This window comes from Sparus aurata, chromosome 4 (assembly GCF_900880675.1).
Source record: "Sparus aurata chromosome 4, fSpaAur1.1, whole genome shotgun sequence".
NCBI classification, from domain to species: Eukaryota; Metazoa; Chordata; class Actinopteri; order Spariformes; family Sparidae; genus Sparus; species Sparus aurata.
The window spans coordinates 39,975,168-40,000,453 of NC_044190.1; the positions used below are offsets into that span (position 1 = coordinate 39,975,168).

The 25,286-nt window shown below is 44.8% G+C and overlaps 1 protein-coding gene across 2 annotated transcripts in view; it reads left to right on the forward strand.

Annotated features, from left to right (window-relative positions):
• large2 (LARGE xylosyl- and glucuronyltransferase 2) overlaps nucleotides 1-24,670 on the forward strand; it is a 77,283-nt gene extending 52,613 nt beyond the window's left edge. For both annotated transcript variants that reach the window (XM_030415269.1, XM_030415270.1), the window contains 14 exons: nucleotides 3,134-3,361; nucleotides 7,616-7,905; nucleotides 9,410-9,492; nucleotides 10,744-10,867; nucleotides 13,136-13,307; nucleotides 14,131-14,235; nucleotides 14,367-14,479; nucleotides 15,836-15,961; nucleotides 16,592-16,747; nucleotides 17,226-17,389; nucleotides 18,818-19,096; nucleotides 20,157-20,303; nucleotides 20,394-20,589; nucleotides 23,222-24,670. In XM_030415269.1, the coding sequence (XP_030271129.1) occupies nucleotides 3,262-3,361; nucleotides 7,616-7,905; nucleotides 9,410-9,492; nucleotides 10,744-10,867; nucleotides 13,136-13,307; nucleotides 14,131-14,235; nucleotides 14,367-14,479; nucleotides 15,836-15,961; nucleotides 16,592-16,747; nucleotides 17,226-17,389; nucleotides 18,818-19,096; nucleotides 20,157-20,303; nucleotides 20,394-20,589; nucleotides 23,222-23,419 (2,253 nt within the window). In that variant the 5' untranslated portion in view covers nucleotides 3,134-3,261 and the 3' untranslated portion in view covers nucleotides 23,420-24,670. The remainder of the gene's footprint in view (nucleotides 1-3,133; nucleotides 3,362-7,615; nucleotides 7,906-9,409; nucleotides 9,493-10,743; nucleotides 10,868-13,135; nucleotides 13,308-14,130; nucleotides 14,236-14,366; nucleotides 14,480-15,835; nucleotides 15,962-16,591; nucleotides 16,748-17,225; nucleotides 17,390-18,817; nucleotides 19,097-20,156; nucleotides 20,304-20,393; nucleotides 20,590-23,221) is intronic.
• Nucleotides 24,671-25,286: the final 616 nt, after the last annotated feature.

Below are 25,286 nucleotides of genomic sequence, written 5' to 3' on the forward strand. Positions count from 1 at the left end.
GATGGTGGATTAAACTTACACCGGAATATCCCTTTAACTGTCACAATCTGCATCAGTCTTGTGATTAGATATTTAGTCCTGTTGGTGACGTTAAAGGAGACACCGAACACACTGAGGTTCATACTTTGAGGACCGTGAATATCCAGCCGATGTCATAGCAACTGCAGCGGGTCAGTCTCAGAGCGGAGGAGGTGTGAGGTGACCTTCAGGAGCTGCAGAGGAATCCTGCCTGTCGTGTTTGAACGTGAAGCTGATTCAGCTGCCGAGCAGAGAAAAGAGCCTCGATGGCAGAACGTCCTGACAGAGACGGATGGAGCCGGGCCGAGCCGGGCCGAGCTGGACCGAGCCGGACCCTGTCCTCGATGTAAACACAGCGTTCATCATTCAGATCCACGCTCACGTTTCTGCTGCAGCTGACTGATGCGTTACAGAGTTGTTTGTTCCTTGAAAGATCAGTAAAAAGTGAAAGTGGTGATTTCTGTTGGTTCTGTTTGAATTCTTCTCTCTGAACTGAACGAGCGCAGACGTTCCTGCCGGCTGCAGCGGCACACCTGCGTCCTTCATCTCTGGACGGTTTTATTAAATGTCTGAAGGCTGAATGTGTTTATACTCTTTCTGTTCCCGGTTTTATTGGTGCTCCTGTGCGTCCTCCGAAGCGCTCTCCATCTGAAGGTCACAGAGTCTCTGAACAGACGAGGACAGTCAGTGGAAGTGTTTTGTTTTGTCTAACAGGGTTTTTACTTCTTATCATAAATCAAGTGGATGTGATGAGCTGTTTGTCCTCTGTCTGTGTCTTTGTTGTCGCAATGAAACTTTTCTAAACCTGCTAACAAAGAAACACAAATAACAGAAGTTTGTTGAAAGAAAGACGACGATGTGTTTGTGACGGAAGGTGAAGTTCAGTTTGTACATTTCACATGAAGTAATTTCACTCGTAAAGACGGAAAACAGGTCAGCTGAACACTCAAACAGGAAATGTGGAAGAATATTCGACATGATGGATAAAAAATCCAGTAATAAATTATAATGAGTACAGATGTTTCTCTGGGTTTCAGTGGATCAGAAGAAATAAACTCAGATAAATATCTCAGATGTTTCTCGTTGGGTTTTCTCAGCCCTGGTTTATTGTTTCCAGGCAGACTGCAGACTAAATGAAATGTTCCTGAACAGTTTATACAAACATTTTTATTTTGGATCGGGCTGCGACTATTATTAATGTCACTATTGATGAATCTGTCGATCATTTTCAGATGCCTTGTTTGGACATAACAGACAGATATTCATGTTGCTGTCACCCACAAAATATTCACAAAAGCTGAAATCAGACAATTCAGATTTTTTATTTTCTCAATGATTGTATGATTTATCAAAATCGTTGGTGGTTAATTTAATAGTTGACAACAGATCGATGGATCTTCTGATCGTTGCAGCTCTGTTATGCTGTGAAGTTTTTGTCAGCAGGACATTATTGATATTTGGTTTATAACGTCACGTTCGATGAATTTATCATTAATCTTGAACACGTGTGAGTTTTGTCCCTCCTCAGCTGCCGTAGTCTCAGACTGAAGCGTGTCACGCCGACAGAACCCAGACGAGACTTGTTGACTCGGGTGGATTCAGCTGGAAGTTTCCTTCTTGCTGCTGTAAACTGGCTGTGCTGTTTTCCTGCCGCTCGTGTTTCCTTCAGGCTTCTGTCTAATTAAAGTGGGATTAATGAATCACATTGTAAAACAAAGGCAGACCTGCGGCTCTAATCAGGCTCAGCACACAGAGGGAGGCGAGCAGACACACGGACGCTCACAAAGCTGCTGCAGCTTGTTCTGGATGTCCTCCTTTTCACATTTCCATGTTTACATGTTGCAAATGTGACACTTATTGATTCTCCCGTTCAGTTCAGTTCAGTTCAGTTCAGCTGAGCCTCATTAGACTGAAACTGTTGAGGATCATTTGATCTCATCGCAGCCTGAAGCTGAAGCGTCTGTGCATCATTACGCTGCACATCATGGACGTTCCATCAGGTTCCATCTCTGGGCGGGAAAAAGAAAAACTAAATAAAAGAGAGTGATGCAATTTGAAGAACTGTGTTTGATTCAAACCACCAGGAGCAACTACGTTTGTTTTTGCAGAACCACAGAAACGTTCAAACTGATTCCAACTAGTTAGAAAAACATCATGTTTGGGTTGAAATACCTGTTTTTATTCACCAAGATCGTAGACGAAGATGATCTGACTTCCTGTCACAAACAGCCAGTGAATGTTCCCAGACGTCCTTCAAAATCTCCTCCAGCCTTTGTTGGTATTAATGTGATCGTCATTAATCCTGAACTTCGCAGCTGCTGAGAAGTTTCTGGATTCTTTGATTTTAACTCGTCAGAATTACTGTTCACAAGCTGCTCACGAGTCGACTGCAGGGCGCTGATCCAGGTTGAATCTCTGCACAAACAAGCGATTTAAACACTCGATAAAACACTCAGAAATATCAGATTTTTAGTCGGGTGACAGGATGAAATATACAAACTCGTGCTCGGTAAAAACAGTTTATAGACCAAACATTTTGATCAGCAGATCAAACAGAAATGTAAATGATTGTTAGTTGCAGCTGTGCAAAAAAGAAATAGTTTTTTTGTGTTTATTTAATTGACACAGCAGGAAAGACATTTCCTTTATATACGATCATTAAATAGAACTGTAGTTGACGTCACGTTGGTCTGTTTGTTGGATGTGTTGTGACGTGACGGTAAATGTAGCAGCAGCCAGGTGGAACGTTTGTCACAGGAGCAGTCGCGGTCGCCTGCTGGTGACAAGCTGCCGAGAAGTTTAACTCGTCAGAATTACAGTTTGACAAGCTGCTCACGAGTCGACTGCAGGGCGCTGATCCAGGTTGAATCACTGCACAAACAAGCGATTTAAACACTCAATAAAACACTCAGAAATATGAGATTTAAGTCGGGGTGACAGAATGAAATATACAAACTCGTGCTTGGTAAAAACATGTAGATCTTCTGCGTGTACATCCTCACTGAGCTGCTGATGTGTGTGTTCTGTTCATGTCATTCTGTACGTACCGTACATGTATCACGACTGGTTTCATTGTTCTTACCAACCGTCTGTCTTCTTCTGTTCGTCTCTGCAGATGAAAGGATGCTGCAGCGACCTGACGAGGGACTGAGCCCGACCTGAGCCCCCTCCCCCTCCTCTCCCCGACCCCTGACCCTCCCCCCCTCCCCCGACCCTCAGAGCCCTTAGCGTCGCCATCCCATCATGAACCTGCTGTGTCGCGGGCGCCTAAAGCTGCTGGTGGCGTCTCTCACGGCCGTCGTGCTGCTCACCTGGCTCTACCTGCTGGCTGGAAACCTGGAGAGTGAGTACGAGTCCAAATCCATCTCTGGTGGTTCAGTCCCATGTGAGAGTCCACACCGTGTAATTATCACGGAGACCCGGAGATCTGAAAAGCCAAACGCTGATTCATAAATGAGAGAGTGGAGCTGTGGTTCTGGTCAGAGGGACGCATCGATCCAGCCAGCCAGAACAGAAAACATCAATTATCAGCTGCTTTTCCCTTCGATCCGACTATTAACTGAATATTTGTAACATATGGAGCTTATTTTCTGTTCAGTTTGATTTTACATTCTGACATCACAGAGAGCCGCCGCGGCCGCAGTCAGCACTTTTGTTCGGATCCAAAGAGTCGCGGTCGGTTCAGAGAGGCCGCCATGATGTTTCCTGGAAGAGCTTTTATAACACGTACTCACACGGGCCGTCAGAGAGCCACACGGGCCGGACCGCACCGGGTCATCTGAGGAGAACCTCCTCCTGATCTATCTGTCTCATTTAGCCACAATCAAACCTCGGCGCCGGTGTTTTCAGCACCATCTGGGCTCTCTTCTATCAGACTAATATCACAATCCAATGAACAAACTCCAGATAAATCCTGCTCAGTTCTGTGTGACAGAGCATCTGTTTTCTGAGTAAATGCTTCACTGTTAACAGGTTTGTCATCAGGATACAGGATGCTGATTACAGCTCTCTGGGCTCTGCTGGGATCGCTGCATTTAGTGGAAATGTTTGCGTCTGTCAGGGCTTCCTAGTGTAGAATTATTAGATGTATTATCTGTAGGAGTTTGTGGTTGGAACAGCAAATGTTGAGTTTTAAAGTGAGTCATTTTTTCAGTGAAACTGTGGAACATCGTCTGGTTCTGGTTCCATGTTCGGATGTGCTGCTTGTCTCTGTCGTCCGTGACAGAAACTGAAGAGTGTTTGTGTTTCAGCCTGTTGGTTGGACAGGAGAAGTGATTCTGAAGTGAGTTTGTGATCAGCAGTTTTCACTTTTTTTTATTTTTTTTACATTTTATAGTCCAAACATTTAAATGTTTAGTCGTGAAAATAATCAGCAGATTAAACAAAAATGTAAACGTAGGTTAGTTGCAGCTGTGCGAAAAAGAAATAGTTGTTTTTGTGTTTATTTAATTGAAACAGCAGGAAAGACATTTTCTTTAAATGTGAGGGTTTAATACGATCCTTTAAATAGAACTGAAGGTGACGTCACGTTGGTCTGTTTGTCAGATGTGTTGTGACGAGGTGAGCGCTCCGTGTCTTCACGTGCTAAACTTCATCAGCATGTTCCAGTCAGTAGTCGGTGGAATGAACCAGTTTCCTCCTCTGACATGATGTGTACAGGTGTTGTGATGGTGTAATGATAACGAGTTTACACAACTAGATGACACGAAGTCAATGATGAGTGGGCGGGGCGAATGACGCGAAAAATGGCGGCCAGCGAGCATGAGTTGAAAATATTGAACTCAAGCGAGTTAAAGCCTGTAACTTTGTTGTGAAAGCCTGAAGTGAAGGCATTCCCACATGACGTCATGACGTTCATGATCCTCAGTGGAGGAGATGATAATAATCTGTACCATTACACGTCCACGGGTGCTGAGACAGGACGAATAAGGAGCTGACGTGGAGGGAAGTGAGCGAGAAAGTCAGGCAAGTCAGCGCTGATCGATCAGAACTCCATTCAGGGAACAAGCATTTTAAAAGTTTTCAGCTCGTCATCTGGCCTACAGACCTGACGAAGAGTGAATTCAGGCTTTTCACAAGGCGACATTATGACGTTGTTCTGATCCAGTTATTGCGTCAGACCACAGAGAAACCTCTTTGTTTCGGGATCAGCGGTTATTTTTATTCACGTTACTGAAAATATATGATCAAATTCACGATGAGGGCGACGCAGATCTGTTGTTGGTGTTGTGTGTGAACAGCTCCACGCTCTGGTGTTTGGATTATGTTGCCCTTGTTGCTGATCTGAGTGCAGCGGAGGGTCGGGTCGGTCTGTACGGTTGAAGCTGATTCACTTCTATGCAGATGATGACGTGTTCTACGATGTCGCTGTACGTAAGAACGCTGTAAAAACTACAACAGAAAAGCTGTGAATACGTTTACAGAACATGTTGTAGCATCTGATGGCCTTCATGGATTTATAAACATCCGAGAAACAGAACATATTCAACATTTTCACGAGCGCAGACCTGTTGACATTATTGATTAAGCAGCAGTGATCGAGCAACATTACAGCGTTTCAGTGCATTAGTGTTTTATTAATGAATGAGCGAGTCCCTCCTGATCCATGTGCACCCTGTGGTGTTTTTATTGATGTAATAGTGATGGAGAAGGTTGACGAGCAACAAGGGCCACACACACACACACACACACACACACACACACACACACACACACACACACACACACACACACATCATCGTATTTGGAGGTTGGCGGTGTTTCTTGGAGAGCAGGCCTCCTCTCTGTCGTTCTCTCTGGAACATGGACGACTGCTGACTTGTCTCCGTGCTGTGTTCATGATGGACGCAGCTCTCGGAGACTATTTGTGCTTCTGCATGGCAACACAGCGCTTCAAATAACCAGCAGCCTGTTCGTCACTCTATCTGCCGTCTCAGGTTCAGTTTCCTGTCCGTGTCTCCTCCTTGCCTTTTCTCTTCCTTCCTCGCAAATTCAGTGTCTGAAAGCTGTTTGTGAGGTTTATAATGTGAGTGTGATTATTCAGGATGTAAACAAATCTGGGTGATCTGAGGATTTTAGGTGGTGAAGGTGTTCACGTCCCAGTGATGCAGCAAACTGGATAGGGATGCAGATTGGACAAATTACTCAAAAAAGAACCGTCAATACAAATAAGTACCCCAAAAAACGGTGATTTGATAGCAGGAGTCAGCTGGAAATGAATAAAAAGAATGCTTTTGAGATTTTGTCACTTTTGTTCTGCTGTATCCAAAATGGTTAGTGACTTCTGTAAACTGTCACACCCTTATTTTATAAAGAAAATAGAGAAATTGATGGAATACATCAGTCTGCCTTCAGACTGGAATATTCCATCAATTTCTTCACTCGAGAGGATGTTTCAAACCTGAGAGAGACCACAGTTAGATGGTGCGTCAGGACTGTGATTTAATAGATCCTGATGTTATTTTTATTTATTCAACAGTAATCATTATACACAGCGGTGCAAGGTAGCAGAGTACATCAACTCAAGCACTGTGCTGAAGTGCAGCTCTGGGGTATTTGTAGCGTATATAAGTTAATGTTGGAGAGGAAATATTACACTTGTGTCCTCCAGTATTTATGTGATGTGTTAAGAGTGTTTCCTTCCTTCCTTCCTTCCTTCCTTCCTGTCACTGTCATCTCCTTTCTCCCTCAGATTAGGGTGTGAGCATTCCCAGCATGCCTCACTTCAGCTGTGGGCCAGCTGCTGCTCCAACAGCGGAGGAGGAGGAGGAGGAGGGAAGGGACAGACCGGCAGTCAGGGAAATTAGAATATATGATGAAAGATGTGAATATGAATGAAAAGCATGAACTTTCTCTTTAGTCCGTGTGCTCAGCGCCGTTAAACAGCGCCGTTACCTCTGACGTCCCTCAAACATACATGCATAATTTACTGTGAGTCCACTTCAGCTCGGCTTTAAATTAGGCGTCAGAAATTACTCAGTAAAAGACAAAGTGATTTATTCAAATGTATTCAAAGCAAATGGATCTCTGCCAGCGCTCATATTTTCACTTTTATTAAGTAACAAGCTGCCACACACACACACACACAGCGGCGCTCTGCCGGCGTTCACACCGCAGTCTGTCAGAGGAGAGCGAGGGATGGACGGAGGTGGAGAAAGAAGAAGTGTGATGAGCCAATTTTCAAGTGTGAGACTCGTGAAAACATGTTGCTCACAGATTCTCTGCATGTTTGGACCGTTACGTATGAAAACGTGACCACAGAGAAGATGGAAGCTGCAGCTCAGGTTTCACCTTCTGTCGCCCGTCAGCAGCCGCCATCATCGAAATACCAAAATATAACTCTTAATATTCACGTTGCTTTTGATGAAACATCTGCTGTTCTTGTTGTTGTTGTTGTTTGTTACCATTTTAAGGTCGCCACACTTCAGTGGCACTCAGTAGATCACATTCCTCCACCCAGGACCAACAAACCCCTTTAATCTAACCCAGTCCACTCCAGTATCAGTCTGAATCCTCGACCAGCAGTCCCGGTGCTGAGGGTTCTGTGTGGGGACTGTTGTCGGACCCGGTCTGACTCTCCCGCTGTCCTCCTCCACAGATGGCCGCTCCCTCCTCCTGGCTCCCTGCCTGGCCGACACTCCAGCGGCCCGAGTCCTGGAGCGAGCCGTGCTCGAGTCCCGGGTTCGAGAGGTGGAGGAAGAGAACCGGCAGATCCGGTTGCAGCTCAGCCAATCGCAGGGCACCGCCGCCCAGCCGCCGGACGGTAACTATGGCAACCAGCAGTGGGGAGCCTCCGCGGACACGGGACCAGAGGATGGAGACAACACGGCGGAGGAGAAGAACAACCACACCGAGTGTCCCCGATCGCCCACCGTCCAGAAGTGTGAGGTGAGGAAACACACTGCTGCACCACCTTCACTGCAACACCACCTTTACTATAGCACCACCTTCACTGCTGCACCATCTTCACTGTAGCACCACACCTTTACTGCTGCACCACCCCTTTACTACTGCAACACCCCTTTACTGCTGCACCACCTTCACTATAGCACCATCTTTACTGCTGCACCACCTTCACTATAGCACCATCTTTACTGCTGCACCACCTTCACTATAGCACCATCTTCACTGTAGCACCACCTTTACTGCTGCACCACCTTCACTATAGCACCATCTTCACTGTAGCACCACCTTTACTGCTGCACCATCTTCACTGTAGCACCATCTTCACTGTAGCACCACCTTTACTGCTGCACCATCTTCACTGTAGCACCACCTTTACTGCTGCACCACCTTTACTGCTACACCACCTTTACTGCAGAACCACACCTTTACACCACCCTTTCACTGCAACACCACCCCTATACTGCTGCACCACCTTAAATGCAGCACCAAACCTTTGCTGCAACACCACCCAGTTTTACTGCAGCACCACACCTTTATTGCAGCACCTACTTTACTGCTGCACCACCTTCATTGCTGCACCACCTTCACTGTAGCACCACACCTTTACTGCAGCACCACCTTTACTGCTGCACCACCTTTACTGCTGCACCACCCTTTACTGCAGCACCACTTTTACTGCTGCACCACCCTTTACTACTGCAACACGACCTTTACTGCAACACCACCTTTACTGCAACACCACCTTTACTGTAGCACCACCCTTTATTGCAGCACCACCCTTTATTGCAGCACCACCCAGTTTTACTACAGCACCACCCAGTTTTACTGCAGCACCACCCATTTACTGCAGCACCACACCTTTACTGCAGCACCACACCTTTATTGCAACACCACCCAGTTTTACTGCTGCACCACACCTTTACTGCAGCACCACCCAGTTTTACTGCAGCACCATCTTTACTGTAGCACCACAGTTTTACTGCAGCACCACCTTAACTGCAGCACCACCCCTTAACTGTATCACAGCAGTTGGTGCAGGCAGATGTAAGATGGCGGCAGCAGGAAGCTGACGGAGGAAGCTGATTGGAGGGAACACACACTCTGCTCTTTGATGTGACTTCCAACCTTTGAGCTCCAACTTTTCAAAGCGTCCTCCTGCTGAAACGCGTGTGAGGTGAAATCAGACATATCTGAGCAGCTAAATGTGAAGTTTCACATCAGAGTGGGGTGTGATGTCCTGGATTATGTGGCGCTGTCGGGGTGAGCTGCTTTTATCTCCACAAGATGTTAGGAAGCTAAAAAGAGGGGCTTTACTTATTCAAAAAAAAGGTAAATTCACAAATAAGGTGTTTTAAACTGATAGCTGCGGCTGCATGTTGGAGTCAGATCTACAGAGAGACGGACGCTGTGAACTCCTGATGAAAGCTGTCTGCACCCACAGTGTGAACGTGTAGACGCTGACTCTGCCCGTCTTCTGTCTCCGCAGCTCATCCATGTAGCGTGCGTTTGTGCCGGTCACAACGCCAGCAGAGACGTGGTCACGCTGGTCAAGTCCGTCCTCTTTCACAGGTGAGTGGCTTCATCCGCAGCAGGAGAGGGTTTCACACTGAAGCCTCGTTCCTTGACCTCTTCCACCTCTCTGTTTGTCCCTGAGTCTGAAACGTGTTTGAGCTCCACTTCAGCTTTTATATTCTCTCTGGAGCAGAAGTTGACGCGGCCGTAACCTCGATTTGTAGGAGCTGTAAATCCTTGAACGGTGGCAGAGAGAGAAAGAAAGAAGGAAAGAAAGAAAGAAAGAAAGAAGGAAAGAAAGAAAGAAAGAGAGAGCGGTTTTGAAAAGAAAATGTCTTTAATTAAACTTTTAATGTAGCGCCCGAATGAAAGGAAACACCTTCAACTCTGTTATCAAAGTATCACCTCCCTCTGATTCTGAAATTAAATGACAGTTTTTATTTTTCACTGATTTCCTGTTTATGACTATTTGCATGTTTTTAACCTTCAGGACTGAGCTGTTGAGAAGGTTTCAGGTTTGTGTTGCTGTTTGCAGATTTGTCCCGACCTCCGTCAGCTCGTGTCTCTCGGGTTTGTTGCTTTTTAAAGAAGCTTTTAAAGTTCAGTTTAGTTATTTTTTCCCTGTTTGACCTTTTTGATGTGCTGCTGGTTCGAGAACAAACTGAATTCTCTTTCGCTGTATTTTCAAACTGACTGCTTCCTCCTGTGGACCTGTTTTCAGGATATTTTTATCTTTATATTGTTTTTAGCTGCGTGTGCTCCACACATGTTGGTTTTTCATTTGGCTTCCGACAGGAAAATCTTATAATAAAGAACAGTTAATGAAACGTATATAAATGTCAGGAGTTCGCTGTCCGTGATGTCTCCATGAAACCTCTTTGTACAGAAAATGAATGAATGTATTTAGTTAGAAATCCGAGACAGAAAACACCAACAATCAAAAAATGCTAAATATTGGAGCCAGTAATCGTCCAGGTTGAGAATCTGTCCACACCTACCACACACTCAGGATGTTGGTGAAGTAAAATAATTTTAAGATTCCTCCCGTGATAAAACTTTCCTTAAAAAAAATCATCATAAATATTTGAAGGAGCTGGTGAGGCGTGAGGCTGCAGTCTCCCCTCGAGGCTGTGATCAGGTTCAACCCTGCTTAGCTTTTTAAATCACTCATATTTTATGCTCAGGCTTTAGAAAAGTCCAGGTGGTATTAACTGCACTGATGCTTCAGACCCGACCGTCCAGAACCTGCTCAGAACTATCCAACCTCCTCCCTCCTCGTCCTGACGGCGCTCTGTTTCCTGTTCTCAGGAGAAATCCTCTTCACTTTCATTTCATCACCGACACAGTAGCCAATCGTATCCTGAGTTCGCTGTTCCAGTCCTGGATGGTTCCATCAGTGCAAGTCAGCTTCTACGATGCAGATGAACTCAAGGTGAGAGGACACACACACACACACACACACACACACACACACACACACACACACACACACACACACACTCACCTGGTCTCACGTGCACCGTGTCAGTCGTGGTTTCCCGCTCTCTGTCAGGACAAGGTGAGCCAAAGTCAAACACCACATTTAACATATCAAAGGAGGATCTCTGAGCAGCCGCAGCCGCAGCAGCAGCAGCAGCAGCAGCAGCAGCAGCAGCAGCAGCGGGGTTGTGAGGATACGAGTCGAGTTAAATGTATTTATAAATCTCCTCTCGCAGAACAGATTCACCTCGGAGCATCAAAGACGGAGAGACATCAATACGAAACCTGCACAGTTCAGACACACATGGAGAATCTGAAGCAGGAGGTCACCGTGCGTCTTCATGTGCCCGTCAGATGTCACATTAACAGATCAGACGACTGTTTGAGCTGCTGAGTGTCGACTGGATGTTACATCCAGATGTGACGGCGGGTCAATCTGCTGCTTAACCTCCATTTACACTGACAGCTCATCTCAAGACAGCAGGTCCCGGTTCACATCGGAGTTAGATGCGTCAATATTCCACTAATTAACATCTCTGTCTGTTATTTCTATTATTGTGTCCTCCCACATTTGTGTTAATATGCTGCGACACAATTTTAGAAACACCGTTCAGTGTGAAATACAGTCTCAGCCTCCAAAATAAACCATGTTTCAGTATATACCAAGTGTGGGATTACAGTGCAGACTGCAGCAGGGGGATCATATTAGTTCACAACATTATTTATTAATTACATGTTTTGTATTTGCTGCTCTTTTCCTAAAATCAATTGAGAAAATGCAACATTTTCCAAAGGTTTCAGCTCCATGAATGTGGAAGTACGCTGCGTTTCTTTGACTTCCATGACGATGAATTAAATATCTTTGGGTTTCTGACTTTTGGTCAGACCTCAGATTTAATAAATAAATGAATAAATCTAAGGATTAGTTCAATTTATGCAGTTTTTCCACCAGTTTTACTGAGTTGAGCCGAGCTGCCCGGCGATGGACCGCCTGTCCTGTCCCCCCAAGTGGGCTGCAGCCAACCAATAACAAGCACCTGCTGCCCCGCAAATCAATACTGAACTCCTGAGAAGCCAGAGAGAAACCTGAGAGAAACCTGAGAGAAACCTGAGAGAAACCTGAGAGAAACCTGAGAGAAACCAGAGAGAAGGAGGGTTTTAAAGTAAGTGTGTTCACAATGAAAGATTTTAGGGGACTTTAATAACAGGGGCTTTTATTGTGAAGAAGTTACAGGAAATGAAACATGTAGATCCACTTTGTTAGCAGCGATTCTTCAATCGTACTGAGGGGATCAAAACATGTGCATCATTAGTTTAAGACTCACCTTCAAGCAGGTGGGATTGGAATGCAAAACCCAGACCGCACCGAGTCAAACCGAGCAGAACCAGGCCGGCAGGTGTGATGTAAAAATGGCGTTGTCATACAGTGTATATCTCATAGTGTTCAACCCTTCACATTGTTGACTGAGGATGGATCGCCTCACCTCAGAGCACGGCCACCGTCTTTCCATCGAACAGGCGTGTGTTGTGATTCTGGTTCCGTGTATTTGATATCTGGACCACGTGAGACTCGTTCTCAGTGATCTGAGTTGTACTTTGTGCTCCGTACATTAAAACGGTGACATTCACTGAACAGCAACAATCTGCCCGAGCTGCTTAAACACTTTTCTCCCCGAGGCGAGTGACACTTCAGCACAAAAACACCAATTTATTTATTTTAACATCAAGTTGATGAATGAGCTCTCAGAGTGACGGGAATGTGTGTGTGTGTGTGTGTGTGTGTGTGTGTGTGTGTGTGTGTGTGTGTGTGTGTCCAACCTGCATCCCCCTCCATCACATCATCACATTCTCCTCCCTCGCAGTGTTTGTGCTGAACAATGAGTCCTTTGTGCCGTCGGATGCTTCGACCTGCAGCCTCTCCTCAGCTTTCATCAGCTCACATTAAACTGGAGGAAAAGCAGACGAGACTCTAAGCCGATTATATTCACACATGACGCACTTATGCAGATCCAATTACTCCGAATCAAGAGAATTAATTAAAAGACACTATTTGCAGATTCTGGAAGAAAAGAACACATTCAGCTTTCGCCAAAATATGATGAATGTTGCTTTGTGTTCACCTCCAAACAGAACGCCGCTCACACAAAGCGAACTCTGCATCCGTCAGTCACCGTGACGACGTTTCAAACCAACACGTTTGTTTTCTTCTTTGTCGTTTCAGTCCGAGGTGTCGTGGATCCCCAACAAACATTACTCAGGTATTTACGGCTTGATGAAGCTGACGCTAACCAAAGCTTTGCCCTCAGACCTGTCAAAGGTCATCGTCCTGGACACGGACATCACCTTCGCCACCGACATCGCCGAGCTCTGGGGCATTTTTAGGAAGTTCACCGGTGAGACATCTTTCAATTTTCCTCCTGTCTGTAAAAACGATGTTGAGGCTTCACAGGTGTCACATTCATGAACACAAAGGTGGCGGCTATTTAAAGTGATGATGCTGCTGTTGCACCACCCAAACACCACCTACCATCAGAGTTAAAGCACAAAAACACAATTACAGGAAAATGATGCAGATCTACAAATGAAAAACTTCATTGTCATTAAAATATGCAGCAGTTTAATGAGTCAGAGGAGAGACCGTCCAAAACCTTCGACCGCAGAATAAATAATATTTCTTCTGTTACTTAATTAAATCTACTTTAAGAGAACAAAAACAACAGTTTCACTCTGTATCAGAGGATTATTTTATTACCATCACCTCAAAGCTGTTGTTGTCTAACAAGCCCACAAACTAAACCATCAGCTCATCTGTTAATCATTCGTGCTGCTGTCAAACTGCACTATGAGTACCAGATAAGATGAGATTTAATTGATCCCACCGCAGGAAAACTCGTTTGTTAAAGAGTCAGAAACACAGGGAGAGAAATGAAGCAGGAGGGGAAACACAACGTAAGATAAAAGCTAAACTGTTACACACAGACACAGAAATGGATTATTTCACCTGTGATGGTGAAGCAAACGTTACATCACACTAAAAGTTACACATGAATCGTCTCAGTATGAATGTAAATATAAGTATATACTGTTTAACATATGCTTCATTAAAGGATATAAATATATAATATAGATGAGTGTAGTTGTATGAATAATGTGTACAGTGTTGATTTATGTATATGTTGCTATGCACATGTTTATTAATGTTTGTGGCGTGTGCAGATAAACAGGTGATCGGCCTGGTGGAGAACCAGAGCGACTGGTACCTGGGGAACCTGTGGAAGAACCACAAACCGTGGCCCGCGCTGGGACGAGGCTTCAACACAGGTACCGGCTGGTTTTCAGGACCGATCGTCGCTGAAGTCGGCGGCTTTAAAATGCAGGATGTGACGTAACCTGGAGGCAGGATACAGCAGTGTTTTCTACAGAGGAGTTATTTCCTTCTGTCTCTCTCTCAGGCGTCATTCTTCTTTACTTGGAGCGACTGCGGCGGATCGGCTGGGAGCAGATGTGGCGGCTGACGGCAGAGAGGGAGCTAATGAGCATGCTCAGTACGTCGCTGGCTGATCAGGTGAGTGACGTCGCCAACGCGCTGAAATATGTTTCCCTGGTTTTTGGACATTTGATGGCACCAGACGAAAGATCAGAGGTCACCAAACATGAAGATCTTCTATGGATCATGAACGTCAACAGAACTTACAGTCTGTCACAGAACCACTGAGCAGTTAAAGTCAGTCTGAACACGGTTTATAACACGGCTGCAGTTTCTGATGACTGGGCTGGTTTTGGGTTATTTGATACGCTGCAGCTGCTTCAATACAACGAGCATTTAGCTGAGAATGCTGAGACACTCAGAGGTGCAAGTGTATGAAAATATAGAAAAAGATGACAGTGACAATGGAAACAGTCCTCTCACTCGCTTTGAAAAGCTCAGCTAGAGATTATTTTATCAAATTATGAGATGCAAGATCAGGAACAGAGAGATAAACATGAGAAGACTCAGACAGTCGCTGAGAGGCCGTCAGACACACGAGCTGTTCAGATACAATTCTTTTCTTTTCTTTGGGTATCAGCCTATTGAACATATGTGTATTATTATTATACTATCTGTTTAAACAGCTGTATATGACTAACACTTTATGGATGTACACAATTCACCTGTTTATTTGTGGATAATTGTGCATCAGATATCTGCAGATTATTGGTGCATAGACTTGTTTATTCAGCAGTACTGATTCCAGCATTTTGGGGAGTATCAGACACATTTCTGAATCTGGTATCTGGATCAATTAGCACTAATTCAGTTTATGGAATTATATTTTTAGACCCCAAAATCAGAAATCTGCCTTAACGAGCTGTACAGCCGACAACACGTCTGTCACAGGACACTCCAGCTTCATTCACTGACAGGAAACTTTATTGGCTGGTTTAAACAAAAACACACAGGGAGAAGATCAGGTAAGATCAATGTACGATCAATCAATGAGCTCATTAATAGTTCAAAAGTCTAAATTAAATCAGGAACCATCAGACTGAAGGATCTGAACAGACAGACTGACATCAGTCCTGCTCCACTGTTACACAACAACAATTATTCTTTCTGCCTCATCATTCGTATTAGTTTATTTACAATCCTACATGTTGTATCAGCAGCGTGCTTGTTGAGCTTCGATCAGAGACCTTGACTGTGTTTTAAAGAACACAAAGCGTCCTGCAGCCGGGAGCCGCCTTTGTTTACCGTCCTACAGGCTGTAAAATCAAAGCCGAGGTTGCCAGGGAACCGGCTCAGAGATAATACGTCTCCTCCGCCTGATGCCTTCAAGAGCCGAGCCGAGCCGCCGCCACGTTTCAGTCTTAATGCCGCGATGACTCACAGTATCAGGGACGCGGACCACAGGAGCTCACGCTGTCTGTTGTCTGTGTGCAGGACATCTTCAACGCCTTCATCAAGCAGAACCCGGTCCTGGTCCACCAGCTGCCCTGCTTCTGGAACGTTCAGCTGTCGGATCACACTCGCTCCGAGCAGTGCTACACCGAGGTGTCGGACCTCAAGGTACACACACACACACACACACACACACACACACACACACACACACACACACACACACACAGATCAATACTTTACTGCAGAGGGCAGAGAGCAGACGCCGTCGTCTAGAGACAGAGTGTCAGAGTTCTGCATCTCTGGAATTATTCTTTGATTTCACCACAAACACATTTAATTATTGATTGATAGTACTGTGTAAATAAATACATATAATTAAATGTCACCATTATTATTGAATGTCCTGATGTGAAAATGTAACCTCAGTAAATGAGCAGTAAAATATTATCACGTATCAAAAGGATCTTAACCTGTTTGTACAATCTTTGATCGACACGTCTCTCACTCTCCTGTTATATTTTCTTCATCCCGAGCAGAAATCAAATCAGACAAAATAACAAACAATTAAAACAACTGTGGACATTTACACGTTCCTGAAAGTAACTCAATTAAATAATTAAAATAATTAAAGTTTTGACCCTCCAGTTTGAGGATTACATGCTGCATATGAAATGGAGATGAAGGAAACAGCTTCGTGGTTCAAATCGTAAAAAGAAACACTCGCGTAAAATGTTTGGTCTCTAAGATCATTTTCATATCAGAAAGAAAGAAAGTCTCCTGCTGCTGTGGTTTCAGGTGATCCACTGGAACTCTCCAAAGAAGCTCCGAGTGAAGAACAAACACGTGGAGTTCTTCAGGAACCTTTACCTGACCTTCCTGGAGTACGACGGGAACCTGCTGAGACGAGAGCTGTTCGGCTGTCCGAGCCAGGCCAGTCCGGAGACGGTGCAGGTGAGACAGACGACACCGCGCAGGTGACGTCATGCTGAACGGGACACGTAGTGAAGTTTGTTCAGGATGAGTCAGTAATTGATTTTCAGAGTAACAAATATCTCGCAGCCAACATTCATTTTACATTTAACACTTTCAGTGGGATTCATTATTAATGTTCTTATTATTTGGCAGGATGTCAGTTTTAATGTTCCTCTGTACAGCGGGAGCGTGGTTGCCGTGGTAACACAATTTCTGCTTAGATTTGCCAGATCTTGATTCCAAAGTTACTTTTATTGGTTGATTCGTGCGTGCGGTCGAGTTCAGCCGTCAGAACTTAAAAGAGAGCCAAAACTAAACGGAGGCGGCGAAACTCTTCAGTCTGAAGCAACAGATCGTTAGAACTCAAAAGACATTTTCTGGCTATAAAAACTCCTTCTGATAAAAGTGTTTTGTTGCTTTGGATTCATTCTGACCAGCGTGTTGTTTGTCTCCTCAGCTACAGGCAGCTCTGGAGGAGCTGGACGAGGACGATCAGTGTTACGACTTCCGTCGGGAGCGACTCACCGTCCACAGAGTGCACCTTTACTTCCTGCAGTACGAGTACACGCCCACTGAAGACGACACTGATGTCACACTGGTCGCCCAGCTGTCCATGGACAGGTACCCGACCGCCCGTCACCGATCAGCCGCAACAGTAAAACCACTGGCGGGTGAAGTGAATAACGATAATCAAATCTTCTCGTGGAGAAACATCAGGTCCTGGCAGTCATGTGGAGGCCACCTGACAAGCACCACCCGCCCAAACACTGTCGGAGAATCAAGTACACCCCTCGTGTGATGAAGCGCTCAAGGTGTCGACCTCGGTTGAGCTCTTTGTCGTGTTCCTTGAGCAGTTTGTGCGGTGTATTCAGGTGCATTGTCTTCAGGGAAACACCATTACCACGGGGGGTGGACTTGATCTGTGACGGTCTTTGAGAGGCTGGTGTGTGTCAGGTGACATCCACCTGAACGCCAGGACCCAACAGTGTCCCAGCAGAACAATACATGGTGACCAACATTCATCACTTCACCTGACAGCGGTCTGCTTCCAAGTGAGCCCTTAAAGGGATATTCCGGTGTAAGTTTAATCCATGGTCTAAATCACCGTGAAACTGTGTTAGACTCCCTCTCGAGAGATCAAGTTAGCAGACCGCTAATTTACGGAGTTTTATCAACCTCAGAAACGACCGCACGACAACAATACACTGCAGTAAATGGATCCAAATATAAACCGCCACCAAAAAGCCACAAATAATGCTCAGAACAGCACCAAACTTCAGCAACAGTACAAATAGGGTCTCAGCACATAGTCCGGGGCATCTAACCTCCGCTAGCTTAGCTGGATTTCTACTGAAAAGCTGACTAAATTTACCACTCTTCTGCAGCAGCTTCCTGTTGACGGGAAGTCTAGACGAGTCGATTACCGAGTGCAGTAGAGTTCCGCGGCTCATGGATGAAAATGTATGATTATGACTCCATGGAAAAGCAATCAAAGTTCATATGTGTCTTACCTGCCAGTTTATAACAGTTATTATCGAGAGCGGACAGGGAAAAGAACGGAATTGAGCATTTCTAACCGCACTCGGTAATCGTCGCGTCGGGACTTCCCCGACCCGGAAGCTGATGGAGGAGAGTTGAACTCTGTTTTTAGCTTCACAATAGAAATCCAGCTAAGCTAGCGGAGGTTAGATGCCCCGGACTATGTGCTGAGACCATATTTGTACTGTTGCTGAAGTTTGGTGCTGTTCTGAGCATTATTTGTGGCTTTTTGGTGGCGGTTTATATTTGGATCCATTTACTGCAGTGTATTGTTGTCGTGCGGTCGTTTCTGAGGTTGATAAAACTCCGTAAATTAGCGGTCTGCTAACTTGATCTCTGGAGAGGGAGTCTAACACAGTTTCACTGTGTGTTAGATGGTGGATTAAACTTACACCGGAATATCCCATTAAATTAGCTTAACATCAAAATGGAAATCTTGAAAAACTTGTCATGACGACTATATTAACAGTTAACTAAATCATAATAACTCGTGTGACTTCTCGCCTGCAGGCTGCAGATGCTGGAGGCCATCTGTAAGCACTGGGAGGGTCCCATCAGCCTGGCGCTCTACATGTCAGACGCTGAGGCTCAGCAGTTCCTCCGGTACGCTCAGGCCTCCGAGGTCCTCAAGAACCGCAAGAACGTCGGCTATCACATCGTCTACAAGGAGGGCCAGTTCTACCCCGTCAACCTGGTGAGGAACGTGGCCCTAAAGAACGCCAACACGCCGTACGTGTTCCTGACCGACGTGGACTTCCTGCCGATGTACGGTCTCTACGATTACCTCAGGTAAGATCCACTCTGCTGAAAGAACAATAATGGTCGTTGGACAGTGGATTTTATAAGAATTATAACAGCACACATTAAACAACCCTCATGTAGTAGAACAGTGTCATCAGCAAAGAAGTTGAATGTGGCTCAGCTTTTAACAAAAACACATTTTCTTGTCGCCACACTGACACGTCCATTCTAGGTCGTTTATCCTCCTCTAATAAATGAGTTGTCTGGTCCATGAAATGTCTTGTTTGGTCCAGAACCAAAATATATTCAGTTTACCTTTCAGAGAAGAGAAAAACAAACAAATTAAACAGAAAATAGATTTGAGAAGCAGGAAAAATAAATGTTTTTGTCAGGATATGTAATTTAAAGTTGACACTTAATTCACCCTCTGATTGTTGCAGCTGAAGCTCTCTCAGTTTTTCATAACGATGTTTTCATAAAAGTCAAAAGAAAAATAATCGTCAGGGCGTCGAAGGCTTGATGCCGAGAAACACAGTCAGTAGATTTCTAAAGTCTCGCATGACAAACGCTGTGACAACATGTGTTTTAGTTAAAAGCGTGTGTCTTTAAAGATGTCTGGTGGTTTTTATGTCTCTGAATCCAAAGACACCAGACAGACAGACAGATCTGCTGCATCTCTCTGTGTTCAGCTGGTCAGTGCAGGAAAAACAGAACAGTTGAGATCTTCTAAATTTAATTTGTATAGCAGAAACAGTTTTTCACCACGACACTTTTTAGTTGAAGAATATTTGCAGTTGTATTTTTTCCTGGTTAGAGCTGCAACGTTTAGTCACGTTTGCCAAATTAAATGCCAAATATTTTGATAATCAAGTAATCGTCTGTAATTTTTGCCACATTTGCTGGTTCCATGTTCAGATTTTGTTCCGATTTGTTGCTTATTTGTAACTAATGGCAGCAGATGAAGACTGACGGCAGATTTTGGCATTTTGTAAACTAAACAATCATAGAAATAGTGGTTAGATATCCTGAGTAAGGGCTGCGACTAACATCCACTGATAGAACGTGTTGTTGTTACCTGTGGCTCACCTGTCCTGTTTCCTCCGAGCAGAAAGTCCGTGGTGCAGCTGGACATGGCTCACACCAAGAAGGCTCTGGTGGTTCCAGCCTTCGAGACGCTTCGTTACCGTCTGTCCTTCCCCAAATCCAAAGCTGAGCTGCTCTCCATGCTGGACATGGGGACTCTCTACACCTTCAGGTACCTCCACCTGAACAGGTTTTCATATTGGTGAACGATGATTGAGGGAAAGAAAAGTCCATTAGTAAACACGTCTCCCCTCCCTCTCAGGTATCACGTGTGGCCCAAAGGTCACGCTCCTACCAACTATGCCAAATGGCGAACAGCCACCACACCTTACAAGGTGGAGTGGGAGCCGGACTTCGAACCGTACGTGGTGGTGAGACGAGACTGTCCCGAGTACGACCAGCGCTTCGTGGGCTTCGGCTGGAACAAAGTGTCCCACGTCATGGAGCTGGATGCACAGGTACGTCTTCAAAATGTCACCTCCACACAAGAAACGCTCGCAGGAACACATCCGTCCTTCTGCAGACTGAAGGGTTGTCTGCTGATGTATGAAGTCAGAACATCAAAAATATGTATTTTTATTTTATTAAAACTAGGGCTGTCAAAGTTAACGCGTTAACGCAACATCCTTTTAACGGCGTTAATTTTTTAAACACGCAATTAACGCTCGGTATTAAAAAAAAGGAACGCACATTGTTTGATTTACGGCCGTCGGTGGCACCTGTAGTCTTGATCCAGAGGGTGGCAGAAGAATAAGAAAGGGAATCAGAAGAAGAAGAAGCAGGGTTGGTGTTCGGGAAAAACACGGTGGACTGAAAAGCGAAAGTGAAAGTAAATGGAGAAAAGACTTATGAATGGCAAATTCACTTTCAAAACACTGCCAGATGGTTCGGTCGACAGGACAAAAGTTATCTGCACGTACTGTCGACATGAAATGAGTTTCCACTGAAGTACGTCGAGGCTCAGATATCATTTACAAGCCAAGTGAGAGGATATTTTTTGAGCCTTTTATTTAAAGTGAATGATTTGATGTGTTGAATAAACATTTTCATAAAGAAAGCATATTTGCCCTTTCTTATGTTGTTAAAAGTATTAAGAACATGAACAAAATGCATTAAGGTACATGTAGAACAGAGAGAAATGTGCCAAAAAAATTGCCAAAACAATTGCCATTAATTTGCGATTAATCGCGATTCAAAAAATGAATCGTTTGACAGCTCTAATTGAAACAAAACCTGAACTGACAAAGGAAACACTTTTGTATTGACACTACAAAAAATTGTGAAAAATGTTAAGTTATATTTATTATATTTTGGATTTTGATTTGTTTTTCAATGAAAGGATGTTTAATGATGTGCATCCCTAGTAAAGAGTTCAGTGCTGCTGATTTTCTGTTTGAACTTCCTGTCAGTGTTCTGGCGTGGAGAGGGCGGGTCTGAGGGGCGGGACAGTGTGATTTACATGTAGACCCGAGGTCCGCTCCGACCCGAGCGTACAGCAGTGGCTTCACCTGAGTTCACCTGAAGCTCCCAAACAACAAGTCTGTTTCTTTCTGCTGTTACTGAATCTCATAAAACGGGGCTGTATTAAAGGTCATTTCTAACTGGTGTATGGTGTTCTGACAGAGGTCTGCTGGGACGAGCGCTGACGTTTGCTTCTATCAGCCAACAGTAACGCTGATATCAGCCGTGATTCAGGTGAACTGGTGTCGGAGCTCTGCAGTCAGTGTGATCTCTCAGACTCGAGGTTTTAATCTCTTAAAGATGAGTCACAAAGTTCACTTGTCAATATCTTCCTGACTTCCTGCTAACATTACAAACAGCCGGCATTTTAAAAGTGTTTTTATTCCTGGTGTTGTTTTTCACAGCGTCTCTAACGTTAGCTGTGCCGGCTGACATTGGCTAACATCAGATCTTGATCCGGCAGAACACCAGACCAGAATTTCATCAGTTCAAAGTTATCTTTAATCCAGCTGGTTCTGTGTGAAAGAACAGAAGCTGAGAGAATCAGACTTCAAAAGGTGAAATCATAGCAGCTCTGTGCTCGTGTCAGAACTCTGTGACTGCATCAGAAGTCTGCTCGTTAGTATGCAGGTATGCAAATCACACGTCATCGACCCTCCGACCCTCCGACCCTCCGACCCTCCGACCCTCCGACGCTCCTCGTCACGCCAAAACACTGACAGGAAGCTGAAACTGAAAATCAGGACACAGAGAAAAATAATCTAAAGAAGAAACATCAAAATCACCCAAAAATCTAAATAAATCTTTTGATGTTGTCAGTTTTATTTTTCAGTTCAGGTTTTGTTTTCACTGTTCTGGCTCCCAAACGTCACACAGAGGTAATAAATGTTCCTGGGAGAAGATCTCTCTGTTTTTATCACCGCTGACACAGAAACTGTTGTGTTTCAGCTCAGTCAGTCACCACGTGTGTGTGTGTGGCTGTGAGATATGTTAATGTGTGTTAACGAGCCAACTGTGTTCCTAGCAATCATAAAGAAATAATAAAGTTTGACGCACTTCATCCTTTGAGTTTGAACCGTGTTCTCTTTGCGCCGCCTCGTTCACACAGCTGAGAGGAGCCAGATGATGATGATGATGATGATGATGATGCTGTTGTTTTCCTGAGAGAACGATAAATGAGTCACGATGACATGAAAACTGTTTTCTGATGTAGAAATTTAAATCCAGTTGTTGTTTCCTCCATGTGTCGAGCGTTCATGTTTGTGAAGCCGCTGACGAGAAACGTGACGGTGATTTAAATTTGTTTCAGGAACTTCAGTTATCTGAAAAAACAATAAATTGTTAACACGATGTTTGTGAAGGAATGTAACGAGGTACTTTACTTCAAGATTACTGATAACATTAGTTACTTTGTATTTAGATTACATTTGTTAAATGATTCTGAATCGACAGTTCAACAACGTGATTTTTACAGGTAGTTTTAATGCTTAAGAACATTCGACATCAGATTCTTTTACTGGTTGCTGTCCACACTGGTGACTTTCACTTGGAACTAATATTCAACACAATATCGTTACTAGTTCTGAAGTATGACTGGTTAAAACACTTTGTCTCTCTTCCTGTTCTCAGGAGTACGACCTGATGGTTCTCCCCAACGCGTTCATGATCCACATGCCGCACGCTCCCAGCTTTGACATCTCCAAATTTCGCTCCAGCTCCAGTTACCGCAACTGTCTGAACACCCTGAAGGACGAGTTCCACCAGGACCTGTCCAGGAAGTACGGCTCGGCCGCTCTCAAGTACCTCACCGCCCAGAGGAACATCTAAGAACATGAACCGCTGAGAGCCAGCGAGTCCGTCGGCCTCGGAGCTCCTGACTGACGCGGCCCGAGAGCTCGGACACGTACTGACGCAGCACGGCGCCGCCGGCCGCATCGCTGCAGAGCGCAAAACAATGACGGCAAAGCTTTACAGCCCTTTTGAACATTGTTGGGCTCCTGTGCATTAATTCTCCAGTCGACTCCACCTCAAGGTGACCGGGGACGAGAGGCAGAGACTGAGTGTCTCCTCACGGCAGGATTCACTGAGCCGAACGGGCCGATGGACTGACGAGAGTGGATTCTGATGGACTAGCTTTAAGGCCGGAAACAACAACCATATACTTACAATTTGTTTTGACAATCAGGGCTTTTTCCAGAAGACACAGGATGAAGCAGTCCGTCCTCGTGGACATCAGGACGCGACAGGAAGCGTCTGTGGAGACATTCAGTGAGAAGAGTCGCGTGTGTGTGTGAGGCCAGTCGAACTGGAGAAAGATTTAAGCCTTATTACTTTCATGGTATTTACTGAGATATTTAATATTTTAATTTCTCTCCTTTTCTTTCTTTTTTTCCCCCCTGGTGTAAATCAGAACCAATGAATAACAAACGTTGGCATTTACAATGTTTTGATTACGACTTTGCATAAGAATCAGTTTATTTTTTTCTTTCTATATTTTCTGAGCTCTTTAAAAGAAAATCCATCGTGTCCCGGTCCAGTTGTGTCAGATTCTGAGCTTCAGGGACACGCTCAGTGTGTGTGTGTGTGTGTGTGTGTGTGTGTGTGTGATCCAGCTGCATCATATGGCTCGTCTTCAACACGCTCACTGATTGTCGTCGATGTCATTCTCGCTTTTGTCTCGATCATACAAGTTGCTTGCATGTAAAGACTTTGCACTACATGTTCCTTCTCGTCACTGTTCAGTTTGTTTTCCAGCATTAATCCTCAGAGAGAAGCAGAATCTATTAATAACAACAGATGCATCATCACTGATCGGGACCAACGCTGACACGTGACAGTGAGTTGTTATTAATGAAGCTCTGAAATGAAGGACGAGGGGCAGGAGCTTCTTCAGTTTGTGTCATTTAACTTTAATGTGTCTGATTCACTGGATTTATGTGCCGTCTACTGTTCCGCCCTACGACACCCTGTTCCTTTTGTCTGAAGTCCAACTGAAATGTTAACTTCACACCTTCCTGCAGTCACATCAGACTCACTGTTAGTACTTTACTGAATTAAAGTATGAGGAGCTTTTCTTGACCTTTGAAATTCTCCTTCCAAACAAGCTAATGTCATCTGGCCGCCATGAAAAAGATGCATTATTTACGTTAGACACACAGTTCCTCCTGTGGCCACAGGGGGCAGTGTAGCAGATTATCTTACAGACACAACCAGAGGACCAGAGGAAGACGTTTGTGTAGTTTATGGGGAGAGGTTATAGTCAGTTCAGGGTGTGCATCTTTGAAGGCGAGTCCTTCAGAGAGACCTCGTTAACCTCGTCAGCTGTTGTTAAATGTGACGGTCTAGCCTTTGGAGCATTTCCTGGTTGCGTCACCAGATGTTTTACCCTTACGTCACAATTTCTGCCGCCCAGGCCCGCGAAAGTGACGATCTACGCCACGCGATTTCGCTATTTTCTCTCTTTCTTTCTTCTTTTTCGGGTGTGCAAAGAATCTTGGGATATGTGAGGCCACGAAGGATCGTAGCGGTGCATCCTCCAGAAACAGGGAGAAGAAGGGCTGCAATAGAGTTAGTGAAAGGTTTGAAACATCTATATGATGTGAGTGCAAAGAGTCCATACAGAACAGCTGGGAGGAGACTGGACGGTGGCGGAGGAAAAGTGGAGGTCCGTGTGAGACAGATTTGACTCTGAGGC